Genomic DNA, 22,379 nt, shown 5'->3' on the forward strand with positions numbered 1-22,379 from the left:
TGGCTGAAGCTCCAAGGCCGAGATGAGGCAGGACCCAGCAGGGTCTGGCTGGTTGTGGTGAGGAGTTTGGATTATAAGTACACTAGGGACTGTTGAAGGGTTTGAAGCCAGGGAGTGACAGCAACTAATTCATATTTTAATAAGAGGTTCTTTGCTGCCAAGGACTATTGGCTGCATTAGGGACAGCATCCAGGAGCAGTTCCTCAAAGCTCTGAGTACTAACAAGGCTTGACCACCCTACTGAGTGATTAAAAAAAAATTTTTTTTTAATGTTTACTCATTTTAGAGACAGAAAGAGCATAAGCAGGGGAGGGGCAGAGAGAGCCCAAGACAGAATCCGAAGCAGGCTCCAGGCTCTGAGCCACCAGCAAAGAACCCGATGCGGGGCCCAAACCCACGAACCATGAGGTCATGATTCGAGCTGAAGTCCGACTGAGCCACCCAGGCGCCCCTGAGTGATTTTGATAAAGGGATTGCCCTTTTCATCACTGGGCCTCAGTTTCCTTACCTACATAACAGAGCAAGTCCTCAGAGGTCAAGAGAAACACAGTCCCTACATTCTTCGAAGAATGTTAGAAAATAAAAGCATTTCACAGTTACGAAAACCATTGGAAAACCTATATGTTTACGTAAATTCAACAAATTAATGCTTCTAGCACTGGAAGTTGCAATGCGGTGTGATCTGGGCATCCCCCTCTTCTGTGTGGGAATCGGCCTGCCCCCGCCCTGGAAGATATGAAAGGAGGCTGGGAAGGACGGGGGGACCAGGGGAAGCCCCCCACCCCCGTGTGCACAACCTCCCCTCCCCCAGCCTGTAGTCCACCTTCAGCTGGGGAGCTGAGCTTACGCTCTATGGAAACAGGATTGGACTTAATTGCTTTGCTGATGAAAAAGCCACATTTCAGTATTGATCTTGGCTTCTGCAGCCCATGGAGGACGGCTGTGATTGCTCTAATAGTGATTGCTCTGATAAAGAGGCAGGGGAAAGCGGAGCTGGCTGCCTGGGGACAAGAGCTGGGACTTGCTTCATCCTTATAATCTTCCTTGGTGCCTGCCTGCCCTGAAGGGGCTATTCAGGGACTGGGTTCTAGTCCTGGCTCTGCCTGTGAGTATCTGCGTGAGTTCCCTGGCATGGGCCTCGATTTTCCCATTCAGAAATTGGGGGCAGGTGGAGGTGATGGCAATGAGTCAGGGTGCGGAGAACAGTATAGTACAGGGTTTTAAAGCTCCTCCCCGGAGTCTGCCTGCCTGGGTACAAAGTGTGGCTCCACTGATCACCACAGTTGTGATTCTGAGCCAGGTATTTAACGTCCCTGTTCCTCTGTCTCCTCCTCTGTAAAGCCAGAACGTGACAGCACCTCCCTCAAAGGGCAGTTGTAAGCACTTGAGATGCATATAAAAGTGCCCTGTAGGGGCCCCTGGGTGGCTTGGTCGGTTAAGTGTCTGACTTCAGCTCGGTCATGATCTCTCGGTCCGTGAGTTCGAGCCCCGCGTCGGGCTCTGTGCTGACCGCTCAGAGCCTGGAGCCTGTTTCAGATTCTGTGTCTCCCTCTCTCTCTGCCCCTCCCCTGTTCATGCTCTCTCTCTGTCTCAAAAATAAATAAACGTTAAAAAAAAAAATTAAAAAAAAAAAGTGCCCTGCACAGCACGGGGCACATAGTAAATCTTGTAGATTTGCTACCGCCTCCCTTTTTGTTGTTGTTGTCGTTGTTGTTTTAAATTAAGGCATCAACTACTGAACTGTGAGGAAAGCACCCAAAAGGAGATGGAGACATGCATAAAATGGGGACAGGGATGCCCACAGCACAGGGTCGTTGGGGGGATGGAAGGGGGTCATGGGTATGATTGTTCCCAGCAGTCCCAGAGTCAGTGACTATGGGGGGGGAGAGGGGCCAGATTCTGAACAAGTCCTCTCTCCCTGGGGGTTTGGACAAAAGTCCTGGAAAGCAGGTGCAAGAGCTCTGGGTAAGCCCCGATGCTGTCACATGTAGGTTCTGTACTGCAGATTCTTTGGGGCTCTCTGTGTCCCTGGTCCGGAGTCTCCTGTAAGGGGGGTGGCCCCTGCAAATTAATACAGTTCTTCTCCTGCAGAGCAAATACAGACTCCTTTAGAAAGGTTCGCCATTCAATGGTTTATTCTTTACTTCAATTATTTCTTGAGCACCTACTATGTGCCAGGCATTTGGGTAGATGCCAGGGTACAACAGAGCCCAAGTTTTTGCCCTTAAGGGCACGAGACAAGGTCCCGGTCCATGAGACAAGGTAGGATGTGTTGTCCAGGGGCCCTGAGAACCCAGAGGAGGGGCCCCTACCAGCCTGGCAGTCAGGACAGGCTGCTAGGAGAAAGTGTATCTGAAGACAGGTGGGATGAACGAGTGATGGCCAATGATGGCCGGGTGGGAGGTTGGAAGGGAAAGTTCCAAGCTGAGAGAACCACACAGGTGAAGGTCCCAAGCCCAAGGGAGAGGGTTGTGCAGGGTGGGTCTGGAGGAGTGCCTGTCAGTGGTTCAGTCCCAGCTGGAGCCCCATGGGAGGGGCAAGGCTGGGGGCGGGGCAGGGGCCTGCCCTGGGGGGCCCTTCCGGGCTCCGTGGTTGTGGCTCTAGGAGGTACCTCAGTTGAGAGCCCCGGGAACCAAGGCCCAGAGAGAGGAAGGGACTTCTGAGGCACTGCAACCTGGTCTCTCCCCCTTCTGCTGCATCCCGCTGCCTTCCTGGAGGACCCAGGGCCCCTGCCAGAGAGGCGAGCTTCTCCAGGCGGGGCCCAGGGGCTGCCCTGGCAGGTGCAGATCATAAGAGCCCGTGAAGAGGCAGAGATGGAGTGGGGGAAGGTTCCTCCCTCACCCAGGACTTACCTGGGCATCTGTGTTTCAGACCATCAGAAGCTGGAGCGTGAAGCCCGCATCTGCCGCCTGTTGAAGCACCCCAACATCGGTGAGCTTTGGGGAGTGGGGAGGGGTGTGGGTGGCACCCGGCCTGGTGGGTGTTTGGGGGCTGGGAGGGCAGCTGCTCTCTTCTCTGGGCATCATGGCCCCTGTTATGGGAAAGGGGGTACCTTTAATGGTTTCCACGTTTCTCAGAGACCAGCTTGGTTGAGGGGAAGGTGAAGAAGGGGCCCTTCCTCCCAGCCCACGCAGCTGCCGGCAGCCTCCTTCGGAAAAGCTGTTGCAGGAAAACTCCCGAAGCTCTGAGAGAGACGAAAATAGGCCAGGCTTGGCCTTGACCAGCACGCCCCACTCCCCAAACCTGCCCCATGCTGAGTCAGCCTGGCACTGTGGCCGGGCCGCCTGCCTAGCCCAGCTGCCTGCTTGCCCCCCAGAGGCAGGCTCCAAGGTGGCCCCGGTCCCGGGGTAGACTGAGCCCAGGCCGCCAGGAGAGGCCAGACCTAGACCACATGTCACTGGCTGGCCTCCCACCTCCCCCTTGCATGATTGGGGGGCTGCATCCCTGCCCATCATGGTTCTGAGTTGGGCAGCTGGGGGTGGGGCGTGGGGAGGAAGTGCAGATTCTAGATGGAGTTCTGTCAGGGAATGGCTGTGTGACCTTGGGTGGGAGCCCCTCCCTCTCTGAGCCACTTTCCTCCCCAACTTCACAAGGAAGCACCCTCTGGATCATCTGGGCATCTTGTTAAAAGGTAGATTCTGGTTCAGTGGGTTTGGGGGCGGGGGGGGGGCAAGGTTTTGCGTTTCTAACACGCTCCAAGGCGATGCCGAGGCTGCTGGTTCCCAGACCACGCTTTGAGGACTAAGGCCTAGGTGCTCTCTGAGGAATATTCCAACTCTGACAGCCGCCACGCCTTCGCCCGTGGGGAGGAAGCATCTCTCTGTGCCCAGAGCCCCAAGGGTTAACTCTCCTGCTGGAGAGAAGCATCTCCATCTGGTATTTATACCCAAAAGGCACCTCCCCTTCCCTGTGCCCAGGGAAGGGGAGCAGAGCCGTGCAAACAGCAGCCAGAGGCTCCAGGGCCAGAATCAGAAGAGGGGCAGCAAGGCAGCTGGTGGGGAGCGAGGCTGGTTGGACCCCGGATCCCCGACCTGCTTGCAGACTCACTGTGCAGCCCTAGGCCGGCTCCTGCCTGGGCGGGGCCTCCACCTTCCCAGCTGTATGACGGGCAGGATTGTGAGTGATCTCTGACGATAAAGTCCCACGGTTCTGAGAAAGCCTGTCAGCCCCAGAGGAAGGAGGTGGTGTGTGTGTGTGTGTGTAAGGGTGTGTGTAAGGGGGTATGCTGCAGCTGTCTCAGGTCAACGCTGCCTCCTCTTTGCACCTCCTTCCCCCTCTCATTCCCAGCTGTGCATGGGGAGCAGTAGTCATGGGCTCTGGGGCTGACAGACTGCAGCTGAAATCCTGGGTTTGCTGCTTAATTGCTGTGTGACCCCGGACATGTTGCTTAACCACTCTGAAGCTCGGTTTTCTCAGCCGGAAAATGGAAATGATACCCACCTCATAGGGTTGTGATGATTAGATAGAGCATAGCACAGTGACAGTCCCGAGGTAAGTGCTTTATTATCATGAGACTGCTCCCCTTTTTCTCAGTCCACACCTTTCCACAAAACCACCTTACCCGAAAATGTAACCTCCACACGATTCTCATTCCTCTGAGCCATCCAGGTGTTTGGTCAACAGTTTGGGGCCCTATATTTAACATGGCGGTGAAGAGAACGGGGTTTACACGTGGGGTCAAATCCCAGCTCCGCTGTTCACTGGGTGTTTGAGTGTGGGCAGGCTCTGAACTTCTCTGACCCTCGGTATCCTCCTCTGTGAGGGTAATCATGATATCCACCCTCTACAACTGTTGGAGGGTTAAATGAGAAAGTGCAAGTAAAGCACTTAGTACAAGCCTGGCACATGGGGAAGTCTCAGAAATGATGGCTGTCACCTTTAATATCGTTGTCATCTTTGAATCATTTACTCCTTCCTTCCTTCACCTGATAGCAAGGGCATCCGAGGCCCCACCGTGTGCCAAGGCCTCTGCTAGGGGTGGAGGATGTGTGGAAGAAGTGAGGATGGGGGTGGGGAGGGGGAAAGGAAGGGGCGGGGGCGGCTGATACACAGGGAAGTGGAGAGCCGAGCTGAGACCCAGACCAGGAAGACGCGGGGGAAGAACCCGAGCTATCTTAGGGCTGGAAGGGCCCTGAAGGGTGCTACTTCCTGAGCCTCCAAATATCTCACTTCTAAATAGATTATAGATTATAATCTGCCCAAAGAAATGCAAAGAGGTACAGCCGTGGATACAAAACCCACGAGGCAACTCCGTTCCTGGAGAAGCTAGATTGAGTCCTAGCCAGCCTGCTTGGTGTCTCTAGCCATGCTTACTGGCTGCTGCCCGTGTGTGGCTGGTGCCCAGCCCCAAGGGGACCAGGTCAGGGAGGCCGTGGCTTAGCACAGGGTGGCCCAACTGTGCCATGCACATGGGACAGTGCCCTACACTCTGTATTACCACCTGCTGATGGGGCAAACCCCAAAGGCCATCCCAGGGAGTAGGGGACAACCCTAGAGTTTCACAAGTGATTTGGGTGGGCAAGAGAAGGGAGCTGGTTGATAATGAAGACGATGGTGTTTTCATTTATCAGGTTCTTCCCTGTGCCGGGCACTGTATCGAGGGCTTTACAAGTATCATCGATTAACTTCCAAAGCAGGCCAGTAGTGTTACCGCTACTGGTAGGAAAGGAGGATCAGAGAGGTTACCTAATTTGCCCAAAGTTGCACAGCTTATAAGAGGCAGCGCTGGGAGGTGAGCCCAGCAACATTGACTCCAGAGCCCAGGTTCCCAGCTGTTCTCTTTAGCTTCCCAAGTGGACATCAGGAATGTGTTGTCAGGGGGCATTGGATAGGGTAAGAAGCACCAGCCTCTAATTTCCAAGAAAAAACTGGTAACTGTTGGAAATATGAAAGGCATGTCAGAAATTCATGAGCTCAGCTACACAAATGAAAACTAGGTTACAGATCTATTTGATCTATGACAATATTTCTAAAAAGTCAAAAACTGACAGCATAACTCAACGACCACAGTCATGTCAATCTCTACCAGGTGGTGAGACCCTTTCACACCCTGCGGCGGCTCTTGAAAATTTCCTTTCCTCTTTGGCTTTGGACTCAGTTTTTTTTTCCTCAGGGTAGCCTTCACGGATGGGAGGGGAGGTTTGATGTGTCTTATCTCCTGGGTAGCTATAATGGCACCTCCTCTCAGGGACTAATGCCAGTGCCCTCATGCAGGTGGGGGCTAGAATCCAGCCTGTATTCCTGTCGCCTGGCTTCTTAGAGGGGCAGCCTTTTAAATCAGCATGAAATTACCATCTGAGCTAGAGTCAATGCCGAAGGACCCTCCCCCTCCCCCAATTTTGTCCATTTCTCTGAAACCTGAGAATCTTCTCTAAAGGGGCTGAGGCTTCCGGTCAGAGGGTAGATCAAGGAGTCCAGTCTTCTTGGAGCTCCTCTCAAATGCCTCTTGACCCGGTTCTAAAAGCCCATTCTGAGATGGTTCTGACCGCAGGTTGGCTTCTCAGAGCTTCTCATGCTCAGGAAAGAGAAGTTAAAAACACACATGCCTGCCAGGAACCGAGTAGGCAATCAGGAGTCTACTCCCCAAGGAAAGGGTCTTTTTAAAAACTTTATCTTGTTACACTATCAATGCCAGCTTTGTATGATACATGTTTCCATATGATATATGATGTCTGTACCTTCTCGAGTATTTCTTTTTTTTTTTTTAATTTTTTTTAATGTTTATTTATTTTTGAGACAGAGAGAGACAGAGTATGACGGGGGAGGGTCAGAGAGAGAGGGAGACACAGAATCGGAAACAGGCTCCAGGCTCTGAGCTGTCAGCACAGAGCTTGACGCGGGGCTCGAACTCACGGACCATGAGATCATGACCTGAGAGTATTTCTATACATATTATCTCAGGTCAGGTTTCTTAGAAGCGGAGCCTGAGGCAGGGATTCAGGTTCTCGTGATTTATCGAGGGTGTGTTCCCATGGAAGGCCTGCAAGGAATTGGGTGAACCACGATGGAAAAAGGGAAGAAATTGAGCAAGGGTGTGGCCTCAGGTCAAGTCTAACTTTGACCCACTTCCAGGTGTGTGTATGGCATACACACTGGAACATAAATCGTGTCTTGGGGTTGTCCCTCCTTAAAGCAAGGAGACTGCCCCTTAGCACCGACCCTGCCCTCCCACAGTAGTCAGTCCTTGGCTGAATGCTGCAGGTAACCTTGTACACAAGGTGGCAGGATGGCGACCCCATCTTACCAAAAGGGACCTGGCCAGGGCACCAATACGGAGTTGCCAGATTCTGCACACAGAATATACAGGATGCTCTTTTCACTGCACATAGACATTTCAAAAACCGAGCCTACCTTTGCTTTGAAATGCCTTAAAAAATGGAAACAGGTTAATAGGTAGAGGAATGGGTAGAAACGTAGTGCAGCAAGTATAAGATTAATGATAGAACCCAAGTGGGGGGTACACGGGTGTTCACGTGAGTGTGTGTTTGAAATTTTTTATAATAAAATTTTGAGAAGAAATTAAAGCCGGATCACATAATATGTACTTGTAGGCAACCTGCTTCTTGTTTTTGCTTTGAAATATACTACAAACAGGGGCGCCTGCCTGGCTCAGCCAGTAGGGCATGCGACTCTTGATCTCGGGGTTGTGAATTCAAGCCCAAGTTGAGCGTAGAGCTTAGTTAAGAGCAAAATAAACATATGTTTAACACATCTTTCAGTCATTTATTTATTTAAAAGATTTTTTAATGTTCTTGAGAGAGAGAGAGAGAGAGAGACAGAGCATGAGTGGGGGAAGGGCAGAGACAGAGGGAGACACGGAATTCGAAGCAGGCTCCAGGCTGTCAGCACAGAGCCCGACGCGGGGCTCGAACCCACAAACCTGAGATCATGACCTGAGCCGAAGTCGGATGCTTAGCCGATTGAGCCACCCAGGCACCCCTCTTTCTGTCATTTATAAACACATATCATCATTTAGGAATTAAAAAATTTTTTTAAATTAAATTTGCATGCCTGAGGTTCCTGCCTGGCTCAGTCGGTGGAGTGTGTGACTCCTGGTCTCGGGGTTGTGAACTTGAGCCCCACGTTCAGTGTAGAGATTACTTAAATAAATAAATCTTTAAAAAAAAATAATAAACTTGTGTTCCCTTCCTCCTCCATCTCTGGTCACATTCTCCCCTCCCCCATAGCAGACACCCACTCTTGTGTTTTTGATCCTGCTTCTCCAAACTTTATGTGCAGATAGGAGAGTCTTAAGCCATTTAGGGGACTCAATATTGAGTCAGAAATACATGCCCATGGCAAGAATTCAGATGGCACTAGGGCTCACAGTGAAAAAACAGTCTCAACAACTCACAACCCCTGCTCTCCCGATTCCCTTTCCCAAGGTACCCCAGTGCCCACTTCTCTGTATCCTTCCAGAGAGGCTTATGTCACAGACAGGCTGAAATACATCTTTTATAAAAAGTACCACGCACGCTGTTTTGCGCTTTGCTTTTTTGCCAAACAACATAATTCAGAGATGATTCTGAACCAGTGGATACATAACTGCCGTATTATTTTAACAGCTGTGTAATTTTCCGTTGTGCGATGTATCTTAATTCTCTGAGCCCGCACCCCGCTCTGTGGACATTTTTAGGCTGTGGCTCAGGGAAGGATGTGAAGCTGTCCTGGGAGAAAATGCAGTTGGTTGGCAGGGTGCAGCCCCCTAGAGTCAACCCCAGGCCTCGGGCCCTTCCTTCTAGAATCTCAGGGGGTAATTTAGGGAGCTCTGGGCTTCTGGGAGCCTTGCCCCCGTTCTTGGTAAATGAGGTAGGAAGAGATGAGTTTCTCAGCATGCTCACACTCGGGGACCACTGTCCCCCACGCCCCCCCAGCTCTCTTATCTCAGACCTGGATACACAGTGGGGTTAGGCACTCAGGGCCGCGTTGGTTGAACACCAGCTGGGTGCCTCATGGAATTCTCACAACAAGCCTGAGGGTCCAGAAGTTTCATTCTCATTGTCCAGGCAAGAAAAGAGAGGCTCAGAAAGGTGTAACAACTTGCCTGAAGTCACACAGCTAGGAAGTGGCAGAGATTTGAGCCACGGGCTGATCTGACGATGCTACCTCGCCCTGCAAGAAGCTAAGCGTTGGGGGAAGAAAGGGGTCAAACTCTCACCAAAGCAGGGAGGGGTCTTTCACCTTTAAACCCGGGCCTCTTCTGACGATGCCCGAAGTCAGTGAGCCATCCTTTACTTAGTTTGTCAAAGCACCTGTTACCTAGCTTGTGCTCAGTGACTGAGAAATTGGCATGTTGGCTGTTGGGGGGCGGGGGAGGGGAGGTGAGAGGGCAGGAGGGGGCAGGAAGCAGTGCTTCCGGGTTAACTGGCTGCCTGGGCCCCTCCCACAGTCCGGCTCCACGACAGCATCTCTGAGGAGGGACACCATTACCTGATCTTCGACCTGTGAGTTTGGGCCCACCCCGGGCTGTACAAGGGGTGGGGGGGCAGCCGGAGCCGGGGTGACCTGGCTGGGTCCCTCGGCCTGATTCCCAAATGCTCCCAGGCTGGGCTGAATTCCCTCTTCTGAGACCGAAGTTTCCCAAATGTGGTAGGCCCGCCACCCAAGCAGTGCAGGTGGGGTTCCCTGAAAAGGCGACACATACCCGTTCCTCTCCTTGGCACAGCTTTCATTTTGCTTCTGTTTGTGGCTTTGCATGTCTGGTGGTGATAGAAAGTTTCCTTTTGGAGTCATTGTGAACTTCTTAAAGCCAGTCAATGGAAGGAAAAACAATAATGAAATGATAGGTTCTTGGGTTGGCAGAGAAACTTCAGTGAAGGCACTGGTCCCGTCCGTAAAAAAGAAACAGTTAATAGTGGGGGAGGTTCTGCATGTGTGGGTGTGTGGGAAATCTCTGTGCCTCAGTTTCGCGGTGTGCCTAAAGTTCCTCGAAAAAAATCAAGTTTACTAAACAAACAAACAAACAAACAAACAACAATAACAGCAACAAAACCCAGTCCTTGGGCTTCCAGGAGCCTGATGACCCTGAGTGATACGTTCTGAGTGTCCCATCCCTGTCCTAAGTGCAGCCTGGACCCAGTGGGAGAGAAGGGCAGGTGGCGGAGGGGAGGGGAGTTGGTGGACGGGTGGGCTAGAAGCCAGGAAGAGGGTTCCAACAGGAGACACCCCTGGGGTTCCTCCCTTTGGGCTGAGGTTCTGAGGTCCCTGGGTCCCGTCCTTAGCTTCCTGGAGACTCTTCCGGAAGAGGCAACACCTGGGGCCTTTGTGGGAGGGTGACTTTGTGCCTGTCTCCCCAGGGTTACTGGTGGGGAGCTGTTTGAGGACATCGTGGCCCGGGAGTATTACAGTGAGGCTGATGCCAGGTGAGTGCCAGGTGCAGCCTGGCGATGGTGCCTGGGGCCAAGAGGGCCTCCCTCCCTGCCTTTCCAGCTGTCCGGGAGAGGCCTGCGTTCACACCGTGACCCCTTCCTCTCTCTCCCCAGTCACTGTATCCAGCAGATCCTGGAGGCCGTGCTGCACTGCCACCAGATGGGTGTGGTGCACCGGGACCTGAAGGTGAGCGACCCACCTGGGGGTGCAGCTCACCCAGGGAGGGGCAGAGACAGACAGGGAGAGAGAGAGAGAATCCCAAACAGCCTCTGTGCAGAACCCGACACGGGGCTTGAACTCATGAACCATGAGATCATGACCTGAGCTGAAATCAAGAGTTGGACACTTAACTGACTGAGCCACCCAGGAGCCCCCAGAATCCCCTGAGTTGGGCTGGGTGGGGAATATAGACGCCACTGTTCAGATCAGGAAATTGGGCTCAGGGAGGAGTATCTAGGCTCAGGATCCAGTGTCCTGATTCCTCGCCCCATGTGCCTTGGGACAGACCAGGTAAGATGTAGTTAGACTGACAGTGCTGGCTACGAAGGGGTCCAAGGCCCAGCTAGGCCACTCTCTAGCCTCAAGGCCTCAGCTTCCTTACAGCGGGGTTGCCATAGCAACCTCTGCACAGGGTTGCTGAGGATGTCAAAGGAGACAGCACAGTGTCTGGTGCGCGGACACATTGTCATTCTTGTTTCTGGGTCTCTGGCAGGTGGGGGGAGAAGAAAAACAGGTCTCGGGGTCCTCAGAGTCCTTCCTCTTCCCACCTGAATGGGAAGATGGACAGACCTAAGCAGACGTGCAGTCTAGGGTTGGCACGAGCCACACAGCCTTGCCTGGTCGGCACAGACTCCTAGCTCTCCTCTGCTGAGCCTCATGGCATCGAGGCTGGTTACCTCGGTTGGTATCCCCAGTTTGCAGAGCCCGAAACTGAAGCTTAGAGTGTCTAAGGGACCTGCCCAAGAATACGCAGCTCAGCTGTGTCTGAGCTAGGACTGGAGCCCTGGCCTTCTGACCCCAGATCCTGTGCCCGCAGTGGCCTGGGCCAAAAAGCCCCTCAATGCAGTTCCTGCTTCTACAGTAGTTCCTTCTAGGTGCCTTTGAACCTCTGCGTTTGGCCTTCGGTGACTCTGAACTTGCTTCTTATGGGGTATCCCCCTTGAACCACTGGGAAATGCTCCTTCAGTCTTTCCTGCTGTGGGAGTTTTGTCTGTGAACCCCAGTTCTACCCTTTGGGGCCACACAGATCAAGCCTCCAGCTTGGAGCAGCCCAGAGACCCTTGGGCAGCTTTGTTGTACCCCCTAAGTCTTCCGCAGGCTGTTCTCCTCCGTTCCCAGGCAGGACAGGATTTCCAGGCCCTCTTCATCCTGGGCGCCCTCTCTGGGCGCCCGCCCTGGGCATCCTCCAGTGGGACCCAGGTCCCTCTTTGGGATGCAGTGCTCTGACCTGAGCCCCTGCCCACCTCTATCACGAGCAGTCCATGGTTTCTCAGCTGAGCTCCCGTGAGCTCCTAGTCTATCAGTCTACACCCACAGGTGAGTGTGCACTCCCAGAGGGTCCTGCCAGACTGCAGGGCAGTTCTCCCAGAGAGCCTGTTCCCATTATAGCTACAGCCCCTGCACAGGAGGAGAAAGGAGGAGAGGCAGCGCAAATTTAGGCCACTCTGCATAGATTAATTAGTGGCATATTCATCAAATCAGGGCAGGACAGCTACCAAGGCCCAGGACACTTTGGGAACGCAGTCGCCAGAGGATAAAAGAGGCCTTAACGAGGGACGGATGGAGCTATATTTGTTTGGGTCCCGCCTAACTTTGGTCAGTGGAAGGTCAGAGGTGGGACCCCTCGGAAGTTCCAGTGGGGAAGGGGGTCAGAGGAAACCAGCTGTCTCCGGGGACTCGGAGCCCACGCCCCCAGCCCACCCCAAGCAGAAACTGGGAGCACCAATGCTCATCAACCACACGCTGTAGGCCACTGCCAAGGGCTCTACACGGATTAATCCGCACACCGCTCCGTGAGCTGGGCTTGATCCATTTTTCTGAGAGGAAACTAAAGCTCAGGATTGACATGGCTTGCCCAAGTTCCACGGCATAGAAATGGTGGACTTGGGTCAGAAGCGAGGGCTATCTAACTGCAGGATTCACTTCCACTTCCCTCTGTCCTGTGTAGGGGCATCTCCTCCTCTCCAGACCCAGCAGAAGACAGCAGCCTTGGGGCCCCAGAGGCCAGGCAGCATATATGAGGCCCTCTCTCAGCCTAGAGTGGTTAAAATACAGCTCTAGAGCCTGACTTTGCCTCGATTCTGGCTCTCTAACTTATCAGCTGTGTGATCTTGGCCAAGTCACTTAACTTCTCTGGTTTCCTCACCTTCATACATATGCCAAATACTTATTAAGTGTCTGCTTTGCGCTGTCCCCTGTCTTAGGTGCGGGTGATGTAGTGGTAAGAAACTCACTTTCTATAGAGGTGACAGATAATGGACAAGCACAACAACAGATGGGGAAACATTACAAATTGTGATGATATCTCTGAAGATGGTAACAAGTTGCTAAGACAGAGGCTACCTGGGGGCTCCTCCTTTGGATAGTCATGGAGGGATCCTTTGACAGGGTGACATGAAGGTGAGAGCAGATGAAGAGAAGAGGTCAGCTCTGTGGAACTCAGAGAAGGAGCAAGTCAGACAGGGGGAGCGGGAAGCGCAGGGGCCCTGAGGTGGGAACAAGCATGACTGTTTCGGGGAATGTAGGAAGGCTACTGTGGAAAACGGGGAGAATGATGCTGACCCCAAAGGCTGCTGAGGCCATAAGATGATGTATGCAAAACACTTAGCCTAGTGACTGGCTCCTAGGAGGGGCGCAATAAATATCACTCCTTCTTCTCTATTATAGTGGTGGCTATTCCCCCAACTCCCTGCCCTCACCTCAGCCCCAGCCCCAAACCCTGAGGTGAGGTGAAGGAGGGGATGCGGGGTGGGGAAAAGGTCTTTCTGGTGCAGTAGATGGCGGTGTTGCCCTAGGGTCGTCCCCTGTCTGGGGGCTGAAGCTCGCGGTCCCGTGGCTGGGACTGGAGGGGCGGGTGCAGGGCACCTCTGGATTGTCCAGCTGCTCCTCCGTACGCCCAGGCCCCCGGAGGTGAGGTTCTGAATCTGCTCATCACTGTCCTCTGGCTCTTTCCTCCCCCACTTCACCCTTCTCTCTGGTCCTGGGAAGCCGGAGAATCTGCTATTGGCTTCCAAGCTCAAGGGCGCCGCGGTGAAGCTGGCGGACTTTGGCCTGGCCATAGAGGTGGAAGGGGAGCAGCAGGCATGGTTCGGTGAGTGGGAGCAGGGGGGTGCCAGGGGCACTGGGGGCCGGCCTTGTGTTGACACGTTGGCCTCTAGGAGAGCCCTGCCCAAGCAGGGGCAAGTGGGAGATGGCTGTTGCACTAGCCAGGGCTCTGGGAGCAGCGGTCCCAGCCCACTCAGCCCCTGGTCACTGGGTGTTGCCCATCCTATATCCACGGGACTCAGGCACAGGGACACGGTTATCATGAAAAGAGTGCGTGGCTTCTTCACACGCACGTGCACCATCCCTCCTGGCTAGGGGGTTTCCATGGGTTCCCCTAACAGCCTGGGTACCGGGGCTAATTATCCTGATTTTACAAATGGGGAACAGAGGCTAAGAAACTTGGAAGAGTTCACGGGAGATCAAAAGGGGAAGAGCCAGGATCTAAGCTCACACAAGCCCGAGCACTCTGAGATTCTGGCATAATTAAGTCCTTTCCGCTATCTGGGGAAACTTTTTAGTGGGCACTTTTGATCATCGGTTAAGAGCCAGAGCTCTGGGTTCAAGTTCTGACTCGGCCACTTAGGAGGTGTGTGATTTGGGACGAGTCACGTCACCTTGCTTGAGCCTTTGTTTCCTCACCTGTGAAATGGGGGTGATAACAGCACGTTCCTCAGGGCTGTGTGAGGAGTGAGACCAGACGTGTAAGTGCTCAGCTCCGTGCTTAGCACACACACTTAAGAGATAGTCACTGTTCTTAGGATTATCTGTTAAAGTACTTTGGATGCCTGTTTGTTGCCAGCGAGATCCTCTCAACAATGCCGGGAGGTGGTGAAGGGAGGCGTCCCTAATCCCTCATTTGACAGATGAGGAAACTGAGGCCTCGAAGAAAAAGAGACTTAAGGCAAAACCAGAGCTGGGGAGAGTCCTCCTCCTCTCCCAGGACCGGCTCCGACAAGGGTGGGGAGTGGGCAAGGGTTCTGCTCGGCTATAGCTGACACGGCAAGGACATTTTGTCTAGCGTGCCACCAGCACTTGATAGTGGCTGCAGGATGGCTGTTAGAAGTGAGGGATGCTGAGTCAGGACCCCACGGGAAGGACTCTGGGATTGATTGATGACTTCTGCCATAGGCTCTGGAGTGGGGGTAGTGACAGGTGCACTGTGGACTTGTCCAGCCTGGTCTAGAGGCTTTGCTGCCTGGCCGGGCCAGAGCTTCCTGCCCTCGACACACTCCTGGGGGCAGGGAGTGTTTTCCTCATCTCCAGGGCAACCACATCCCTCTTCCAGCAGGATCTTGCTCTGGGTTGCTAACGTGCCAACCTCTGTGTGTGTGTCTGCCTGTCTGGGTGTCTGGGGAGCAGGGTTCGCAGGGACGCCTGGATACCTCTCCCCGGAAGTGCTGCGGAAGGACCCGTATGGGAAGCCTGTGGACCTGTGGGCCTGTGGTGAGTCTACCCCGAAGCCGCCTCATCCCCCCAGTCACCTGCCCCTCTGCTGCCCTCTCCTTTCCCATCCTTCCCCTCTTCATGGCTCCTCCCCACAGGGGGGTGAGGCTTCTCCTGGTCCTCTTCCCAGGGGTCATTCTGTACATCCTGCTGGTTGGGTATCCGCCATTCTGGGATGAGGACCAGCACCGCCTGTATCAGCAAATCAAAGCCGGCGCCTATGATGTGAGTGTCCCTCCTCTCTCCAGCCTCCCTGTCAACCCCTGTGCCTCCCTCCTGCCCTCCCAACCCACTTAGGCCCCCTGCCACTCTCTAATTGTGGGGCGGGTAGAGCCTGAGGGCTGATGCGTGAGGCCTCGCCTCATGGTTGAGCCTCTGTGTGACGGGATTTAGCCCGGGGCCCCAGAGGGCAGAAACAGCACCCAAGTGGGATGAGAGGTGGAGAGTAGGTCCAGAAGCCAGACTCTCAACTCCCCCCCACCCTGCTTCCGCCAATAGTAATGCACACATAAGTAATAATAATACCTAGCACTGATACAGGACTCTTCTAGATGCTTTATATATATATATATTACAGCTAATCTGCATACCAACCTATGACAGAGATGTGAGTATTAGTCCCATTTTACAGATAAGATAGCTGAGGCGCAGCGAGGTTAGATAACTGCCCACACTGCATAGCCGAAAGTGGTGGAGCTGGGATTTGAACCCAGGCAGTTTGGCTCTAGTGTCTGTGTTCCTAAGGACCAAGCTATACTGATTTTCTTTTTTAAAAAAAAATTTTTTTAACCTTTATTTATTTTTGAGACAGAGACAGAGCATGAACGGGGGAGGGTCAGAGAGAAAGGGAGACACAGAATCTGAAACAGGCTCCAGGCTCTGAGCCATCAGCACAGAGCCCGACGCGGGGCTTGAACTCACGAACCGCGAGATCATGACCTGAGCCGAAGTCGGATGCTTAACCGACTGAGCCACTCAGGCGCCCCTATACTGATTTTCAATAAGGCTGCTTCTATCAAGCTATGCGCTCTGGGTTTCACGTCATATTTAATCCTCACAACATCTCTAGAGGCAGTTTGAGAGTCACATGACTTGTCCAGAGTCACACAGCCTAAGAGGCAGAGCCAGGACTTAAACTCAGCCTTCTGACTCTGGAGTCTGGCCTATAGCCGCTGGTCTACTGCTCCCCAGACAAGGCACAGCCTTAGAACAACAGAGGAAGTCCTCCTTTCCCTCTGGCCTCTGTTCTGATTTGTCCCCGGGGGCAAAGCACCCTGTCCCTCCTCTGGTTCCAGGGGGGTCCCTGCGTTGAGGGTCACCACTCCTCCTGGTTGTGGATGCCCGAGTGGATGGGCAGTAGGACCCCTGCCTGCTCCCCTGCCAGTCAGGGGCTGGGGGATCGCAGGGGTGGCCTGGGCTAGGCTGGGCAAACCTGGCCCCTCTGCCCCTTCCAGTTCCCGTCACCAGAATGGGACACTGTCACCCCGGAAGCCAAGGATCTGATCAATAAGATGCTGACCATCAACCCATCCAAACGCATCACGGCTGCCGAGGCCCTCAAGCACCCTTGGATCTCGGTGAGCCTTCCTCAGCAGGGCCCTTCCCAGGAGCCCCTCCTGACTTCAGGGTCCGGACCCCCATGGCTCTGCCCCTGGCCCCTCGGGCCCAACATGGGGTCAAGGGAGCTTGCTCACGAGACGCTGCCCGGCTGTGGTTCTCAGGGAGAAGTGAGAACGGGAAGCGTTGACATCATGACTGGCAATGCTACTGGCATTGAATGGCGGGTGCCGGGGGTGCCAAGCACCTGCAGTGTGGACAGCATTCCCTAGAACAGAGATTTGTCCCCCCGCCCCTCCCCCCCAAATCCCGACCACATCTCCATGAGACACCCTGCCGAGGGGCCCTCGGGTGGGCCTGGCTTCCACTCACAGACCTTTCCCCTCTTTCCCCAGCATCGGTCCACTGTGGCCTCCTGCATGCACAGACAGGAGACCGTGGACTGCCTGAAGAAGTTCAACGCCAGGAGAAAACTGAAGGTAACGGGTCCCCGCCCTCCCGAGCCCCCCGACATGGAGTAGCTTGGTCGGGTCTCCGCGGAGGCCGAGAGACTCCCTCACAAGTTCTCTCCTTCACTGAGTCAACAAGCATTTACTGAACATCTACTGTCTGGGCTGGGGAGGGGGCGGTGGAAAGGACAGACAAGGAAGCGGGACATTAAAGGGGCAGTGGTGAGTGCTGTGCCTGGGCACACCCTGGGGCTGGAGGAGTACACAGCAGGGCCACAGTCGAGGTCTGGGAGGACCACGGAAGCATCCCAGGAAGACTTGCTAGGCAAGTGGCATTTAAGCAGACGCCCCAAATGACAAGCAGGTATTAGCGGTGTGGAGTCAGTGTGGGCAGATGTTCCAGACGGAGAGAAAAGCTCGTGCAGAAGTCCGGAAGCGTGGTTCCAGAGTGGCTGGTGAGGGGTTCTAGGGGGTGAGATGGGATGGGGCAGGAGGCCAGGGGCATGAGAGATCCGGCTGCCAAACACAGGAGATGACAAGCCAAGAGACGTGGTCAGGGGTCACGGCCCAGAGGAAGCCACAGTGGGACCCAGGTGGGCCCGGAGCTGCCAGCCTCTCAAGCAAGTCATGTGTGCCCCCAGGGCTGTGATAGCTACTGGCCTAGACCTTGCCAGGGACCCCACGAGCAGGTAGGAAGAATGACTGAGGAATCTCCAGCCTGCTGGAACAGAGAAGCCATCAGAACGCTGAGTGACAGGTGCTGAGGCCTCAACTCATTCAGAACCTCCTCACCAACTGCTCCCAGGCCTGATGTGGCAGCTCAGGAAGGGGACACAGGCCAAGGGGGTGGTGGGCAGCATGAGGCCAGGAGAACTAAGTCCCACTGCCCCCCACCCCCCCAACCCCCACTGGGAGTTGTCGCAGAGGAAATCTCAAAATGTCAGAACCATTTTTCATGTCTTAAAATCATGAACTGTCAGACTCAGAGAGTGTCCAGATCAGACTGTCAGAACCAGCAGGGTGGTGCCTTAGCCCCCTCATCGAGACAAAAGAGTTTCTTTGTTAACCCTCCACGGCTCTGAGCCCAGGAGCCCCGAGTGGACAAACTAATGATGAACTGAGGGCTCCAACGCACCGGGTGGAGAGTAAGGGGGCCCGGGAGGACAGGTCTATTGTCCTTGTCCAGGCAGGACATTTCCTTGGCCTTTAGGAGCCCCCACTGACAGGTGTCCCTGAGCCCTTTTACCAGGCCAGTGGAACCTATTAATATCTGCTGCTAGGGTGGCCCTGTTCCAGGAGCTGTGCCAGCTAAGGCCTAGCTCTCCCTGACTTCCCCAGGGAGGCAGGGACGGTCTCTGGGCTGTGGGGTGAAAACAGATGGAGGGGCAGGGCAGAAGGCTTTGGCTTTGTGTCTGAATGCAGCACCTGCCTCCCCTCCCCCCGCCCCTCCCGTTTCTCTGTCTCTCCTCTCCCCCCCTCACCTCTGACCTCCTGTGCCCCACGCCCCCTCCTTCTCTGTTGCAGGGAGCCATCCTTACCACAATGCTGGCTACCAGGAACTTCTCTGGTAGGTGGTGGGACCTCAGAGCCCCAAATATATCCCACACAGGTCTGTGGGAAGCACTGCCCTGTTGGATATCTGGGTGGCCTTGAGCCAGGGGCCTGGGGAGAGTGAGGGCTACAGAGGACCAAAGACTGGGGGCTTAGGTCACTTGCACCCACAAGTGGCAAGAGGTGAAAGGTCAGCAGGCCAAAGGCCCATCAGGAAAGGCTAACGCCCCAACCTCACAGCGGTGCTGGGTTCTCAGGCTGGGCCCGCCCCAGGGGGAGTCCTCCCAAACACTGGGGCACACGTCCAGGCAGGACTGAAGTAGGCCCAGGAAGTAGCAATATTCCTGTTCCCTGCTGTTACCGAGCCCTGTGCTAAGCAGTCCCCATGCTTTCACTCAGGTGGCCTTTGGTGACAAGGCAGTGGGGGCCATTGCTAGGCAGAGAGAGGCAGAGCCTGCTTCTGGTGCAGCTTTGAGCAACCCCGGAGCAAGCCCTTAACCACGACGTGTCACCAGGGAGCCGGGGTAATGGTCTTTGGCCTTGGCCGTAGCCGGCTGGTTAAGGCAGGGAGTACCCAACGACCTGTGGCATGTGGCCCCAGAGAGAAAAGGAAGGGATTTGCATCAGGGCTTAGCAAGAAGCTCCCCTTGGCGCATGGGAGAGAACCCAGGTCAATGCTTGCCAGAAGCTTCTCTCTGGGGAGCCCGGACAGCTGACGGGGCAGCTGAGCAGATATAGCAAAGCTCACCCGAGGGGCCCTCTGGTTGGGGCTGGGCCAGTCGGAGAGGGCTGCTGTGGACACGTGGCCGGCTCCACAGCAAGGGGTCGGCTCTGGGAAGCTATGGCTCTGGCTTCCCAGAGAGTCTATCCGCCCATTGAACCAGCTGGAAGAATGAGACCCACGGGTGGGAAAACTCTGGAACTTCACATTTGGGCTTGCCCCACCGCATTTAACTGCCTTCCCACTCTCTCCTCAGACAAGGATCCTGCAGTTCCTTAAACTGAAAGATGAGCCACCCAGACAGTCAGAGTCTTTTTTTAACGTCTGAAGGGCCCCTAGAAACTCTAGTCCAGATGGTGCCCGTGGGTCAGTTCCCATCTCTTGACGGGCTTGTGGGACCAGTGGTGTTTTAAAACAGTCGTGTTTTTGAAAAGAGTTCCCAGCACTTAAAAATTAGGCGATTTCATAGAAAAACTCAGATTTCTGTCTTCTCTTGAAGATCAGAACATGTGACCTCATGGGACCCACAGTCCTGCGGTTGTGGGCTGGAGCTGAGAACGCCCCCTTGAGGCTGGAAGGGCAACTACTCCCCCTGTTCTTCTGTACACCCCAGTCCAGCCCAGGAAGCTCATGGAAGCTTCTGTACACCCCAGTCCAGCCCAGGAAGCTCATAGAAGCTTCTGTACACCCCAGTCCAGCCCAGGAAGCTCATTCCTCCCAGCTTTGGGATCCAGAGGCACCCACACCTGCATTTACTTTCTAAGAGGGAGACTTGCCTGGAAGGGGTCACAGGTAGAGATGTGAGAAGGACTGGGCAGCTGGGCTAGCATGAACCTGTCATTCTGAGCCTCTGGGGCGTCCATGTCCCATGCCGCCCCTTTTCCCAGGCTCCCCCTTTCCCGGCGTCCGGGAGAAGGACTTACAGTGACTACCATTTACCGACCATCTACTGCATCGAGGTCAAGTGCTGTGCTAAGCACTTTATAGTTATCCTGTCTCGCGTAACTTAAGGCATTTGTTTGAAGTCTGAAGCGGCCAGATGCCGGGCTGGGCAGGGCTGGGCATTCCTGCCGATTCCTGGCTGCTGCCCTCTCCAGGGGCTCTGTCCAGGAGGCAGGGAGGGAGGGAAAGAGGAACAACAAGAGGAGGGGCCTCCCTGAGAACCGCTGCTCTGCTTTTCCCAGCACCAGGGACACAGCCAGCCTGAGCATGGGGCTCTGGAATTTAGGGGTAGGGAGGCCTCTGTTGGGGTGGGTGCTCTGGCAGGGATGGGCCCCAGAGCGGGGCATCTGCTTCTCATCACCGGCAAAACGACGCTCGCAGCTGTCCGGAGTGAGTAGGCAGGGCTGACACATGACCTCCGCAGCAGCATGGGGCTAAAATTAGAGTGGGCCAGGGTGGGGAGGGAGCGTCCAGCCCCGGGCCAGGCGGCCAGGCCTCTGGGTTGGCCACCAGCAGCACGGGTGGTGACTGGGATCCAGAGGGAATCCCTGGGCTGAAACAGCAACCCCACGGGCCTGGGACACATTGATCACCTCTTACAACCCATGGGGCCAGAGGGTCACACTCAAGATTGCTGAGAACGGGGGAGCCCAGGCCCACCTAGGGGGCCACCGGCAGTCCAGGCCCCAAGGAGGAAGGAGGAGCAGAAGGAGGAGGTGTCCCCCGGATCACTGAGCCGGCTCCGCGCCCTCCGCCGGCCCGCGGATGCTGCTGTTCCTTACCCTGTGGGCCTTGGTGCCCTGCCTGGTGTTGGTAACCCTCTACTTTTTCTCCTCCGCAGGAGGGAAGAGCGGAGGAAACAAGAAGAATGATGGTGTGAAGGTAAGCCCCCGGGAGCCCGGCAGGGCCAGCGTCAGGCAGCATTTCCACCAACAGGGCCTGCCTTTCAGGGCTGGGGCGAGACCCAGGCCTTGCTGAAGGTGTTGTGGGCAGATGTGGTCACTCGTGCGGCCGGGCTGTCCCCAGGATTGGTGGGGGAGGGGGGGCTGGGGGGAGGGGAAGGGGGAGGGTTGAAAGTAGGTGGGAGAGGCAGGTGGCCAGGGGAGTTGGGGCGGGTGCGAGGAAAGGGGCAGGTCTGAAGATACCTGTGGTTCTCTGGGATGGGAAGACTGGAAAGTGAGAGGGTACAAACAAGAGACAGAGCTGATCATGAGGGGTGACCTCCTCCTCCCCGAGTGTGGGCTGGCTGGAACGGGCCCCTGACCCAGTGTGCACCCCAGTCCAACCCACGAAGTCCATGGAGGTTGGATAGCCAATCATCTGACAGAGGCACCCACCCTGTCAAGGCCTGCCGGCTCAGGGCCAAGAATCTCCTCCTCCCCATGACCCAGGCCTGCCCTCTGTCCCCACCCCCGATGCCCTGCCCGAGCTACTTCCGCCCACACCCTGCTGACCCCTCCTTCCCTCCTCTCTCTTCTCCCTCTGCTTTCTGGGGCCTGGCCCCCCTCCCTCTCCGGCCCCCTCCTCCCCTGCCACTGGCTTGCCTTGTGGGCTCTCCTCTCTTGAGACCCTGCCTTTTTCTGGGCTCAGAGCCCTGCCTGGCCAGGACCCCAGGGCTGGGCTGTGCCCAGGATGCTGGAAGGTGTGGGATGCTGTCCAAACACAGCCATCCAGGTGGGCTGGTGGCTTCATGGCTTCATTGTAGTGGCATTTATGGTCTCAGGCCACTGGCTTTCATTTGGTTTAGGGGTTGCATGGGAGGAGATCTGGGCTGGCTGGCTGAGGCCAGGATCTGGGCCTCCTCTCTGCCCTTAGTCCTCTGGGGGCTAAGTTTTCCTCATAAGTTCAATGTGCAATGGGTTGTGGGGGGGGGGTGGGGCATGTGGACTCCATCATTTCTAAGATATAAGCTTTAAAAACAGAAAAGTAAAAAAAAAAAAAAAGCCAACAAAACCTTATCTAATCATTTTTCCTTCTCATCTTGGGTACGTGAGGAATACATAATTAGTTGGTTATCAGCCAAAGTCAGTGGTTTTCAAACTGAACTTCTTGGAGCCTGAAGGTTCTGGGGAGGCATCCCTAGC

The 22,379-nt window shown here is 55.0% G+C and overlaps 1 protein-coding gene across 3 annotated transcripts in view; it reads left to right on the forward strand.

Annotated features, from left to right (window-relative positions):
- CAMK2A (calcium/calmodulin dependent protein kinase II alpha) overlaps positions 1–22,379 on the forward strand; it is a 62,539-nt gene that overhangs the window by 18,122 nt on the left and 22,038 nt on the right. For all 3 annotated transcript variants that reach the window (XM_043598005.1, XM_043598022.1, XM_043598014.1), the window contains exons 3-13: positions 2,872–2,931; positions 9,389–9,443; positions 10,296–10,361; positions 10,482–10,554; positions 13,576–13,678; positions 14,992–15,075; positions 15,206–15,300; positions 16,530–16,652; positions 17,028–17,111; positions 18,606–18,648; positions 21,137–21,177. In XM_043598005.1, the coding sequence (XP_043453940.1) occupies positions 2,872–2,931; positions 9,389–9,443; positions 10,296–10,361; positions 10,482–10,554; positions 13,576–13,678; positions 14,992–15,075; positions 15,206–15,300; positions 16,530–16,652; positions 17,028–17,111; positions 18,606–18,648; positions 21,137–21,177 (827 nt within the window). The remainder of the gene's footprint in view (positions 1–2,871; positions 2,932–9,388; positions 9,444–10,295; positions 10,362–10,481; positions 10,555–13,575; positions 13,679–14,991; positions 15,076–15,205; positions 15,301–16,529; positions 16,653–17,027; positions 17,112–18,605; positions 18,649–21,136; positions 21,178–22,379) is intronic.

This window comes from Prionailurus bengalensis, chromosome A1 (assembly GCF_016509475.1).
Source record: "Prionailurus bengalensis isolate Pbe53 chromosome A1, Fcat_Pben_1.1_paternal_pri, whole genome shotgun sequence".
Lineage (NCBI taxonomy): Eukaryota > Metazoa > Chordata > Mammalia > Carnivora > Felidae > Prionailurus > Prionailurus bengalensis.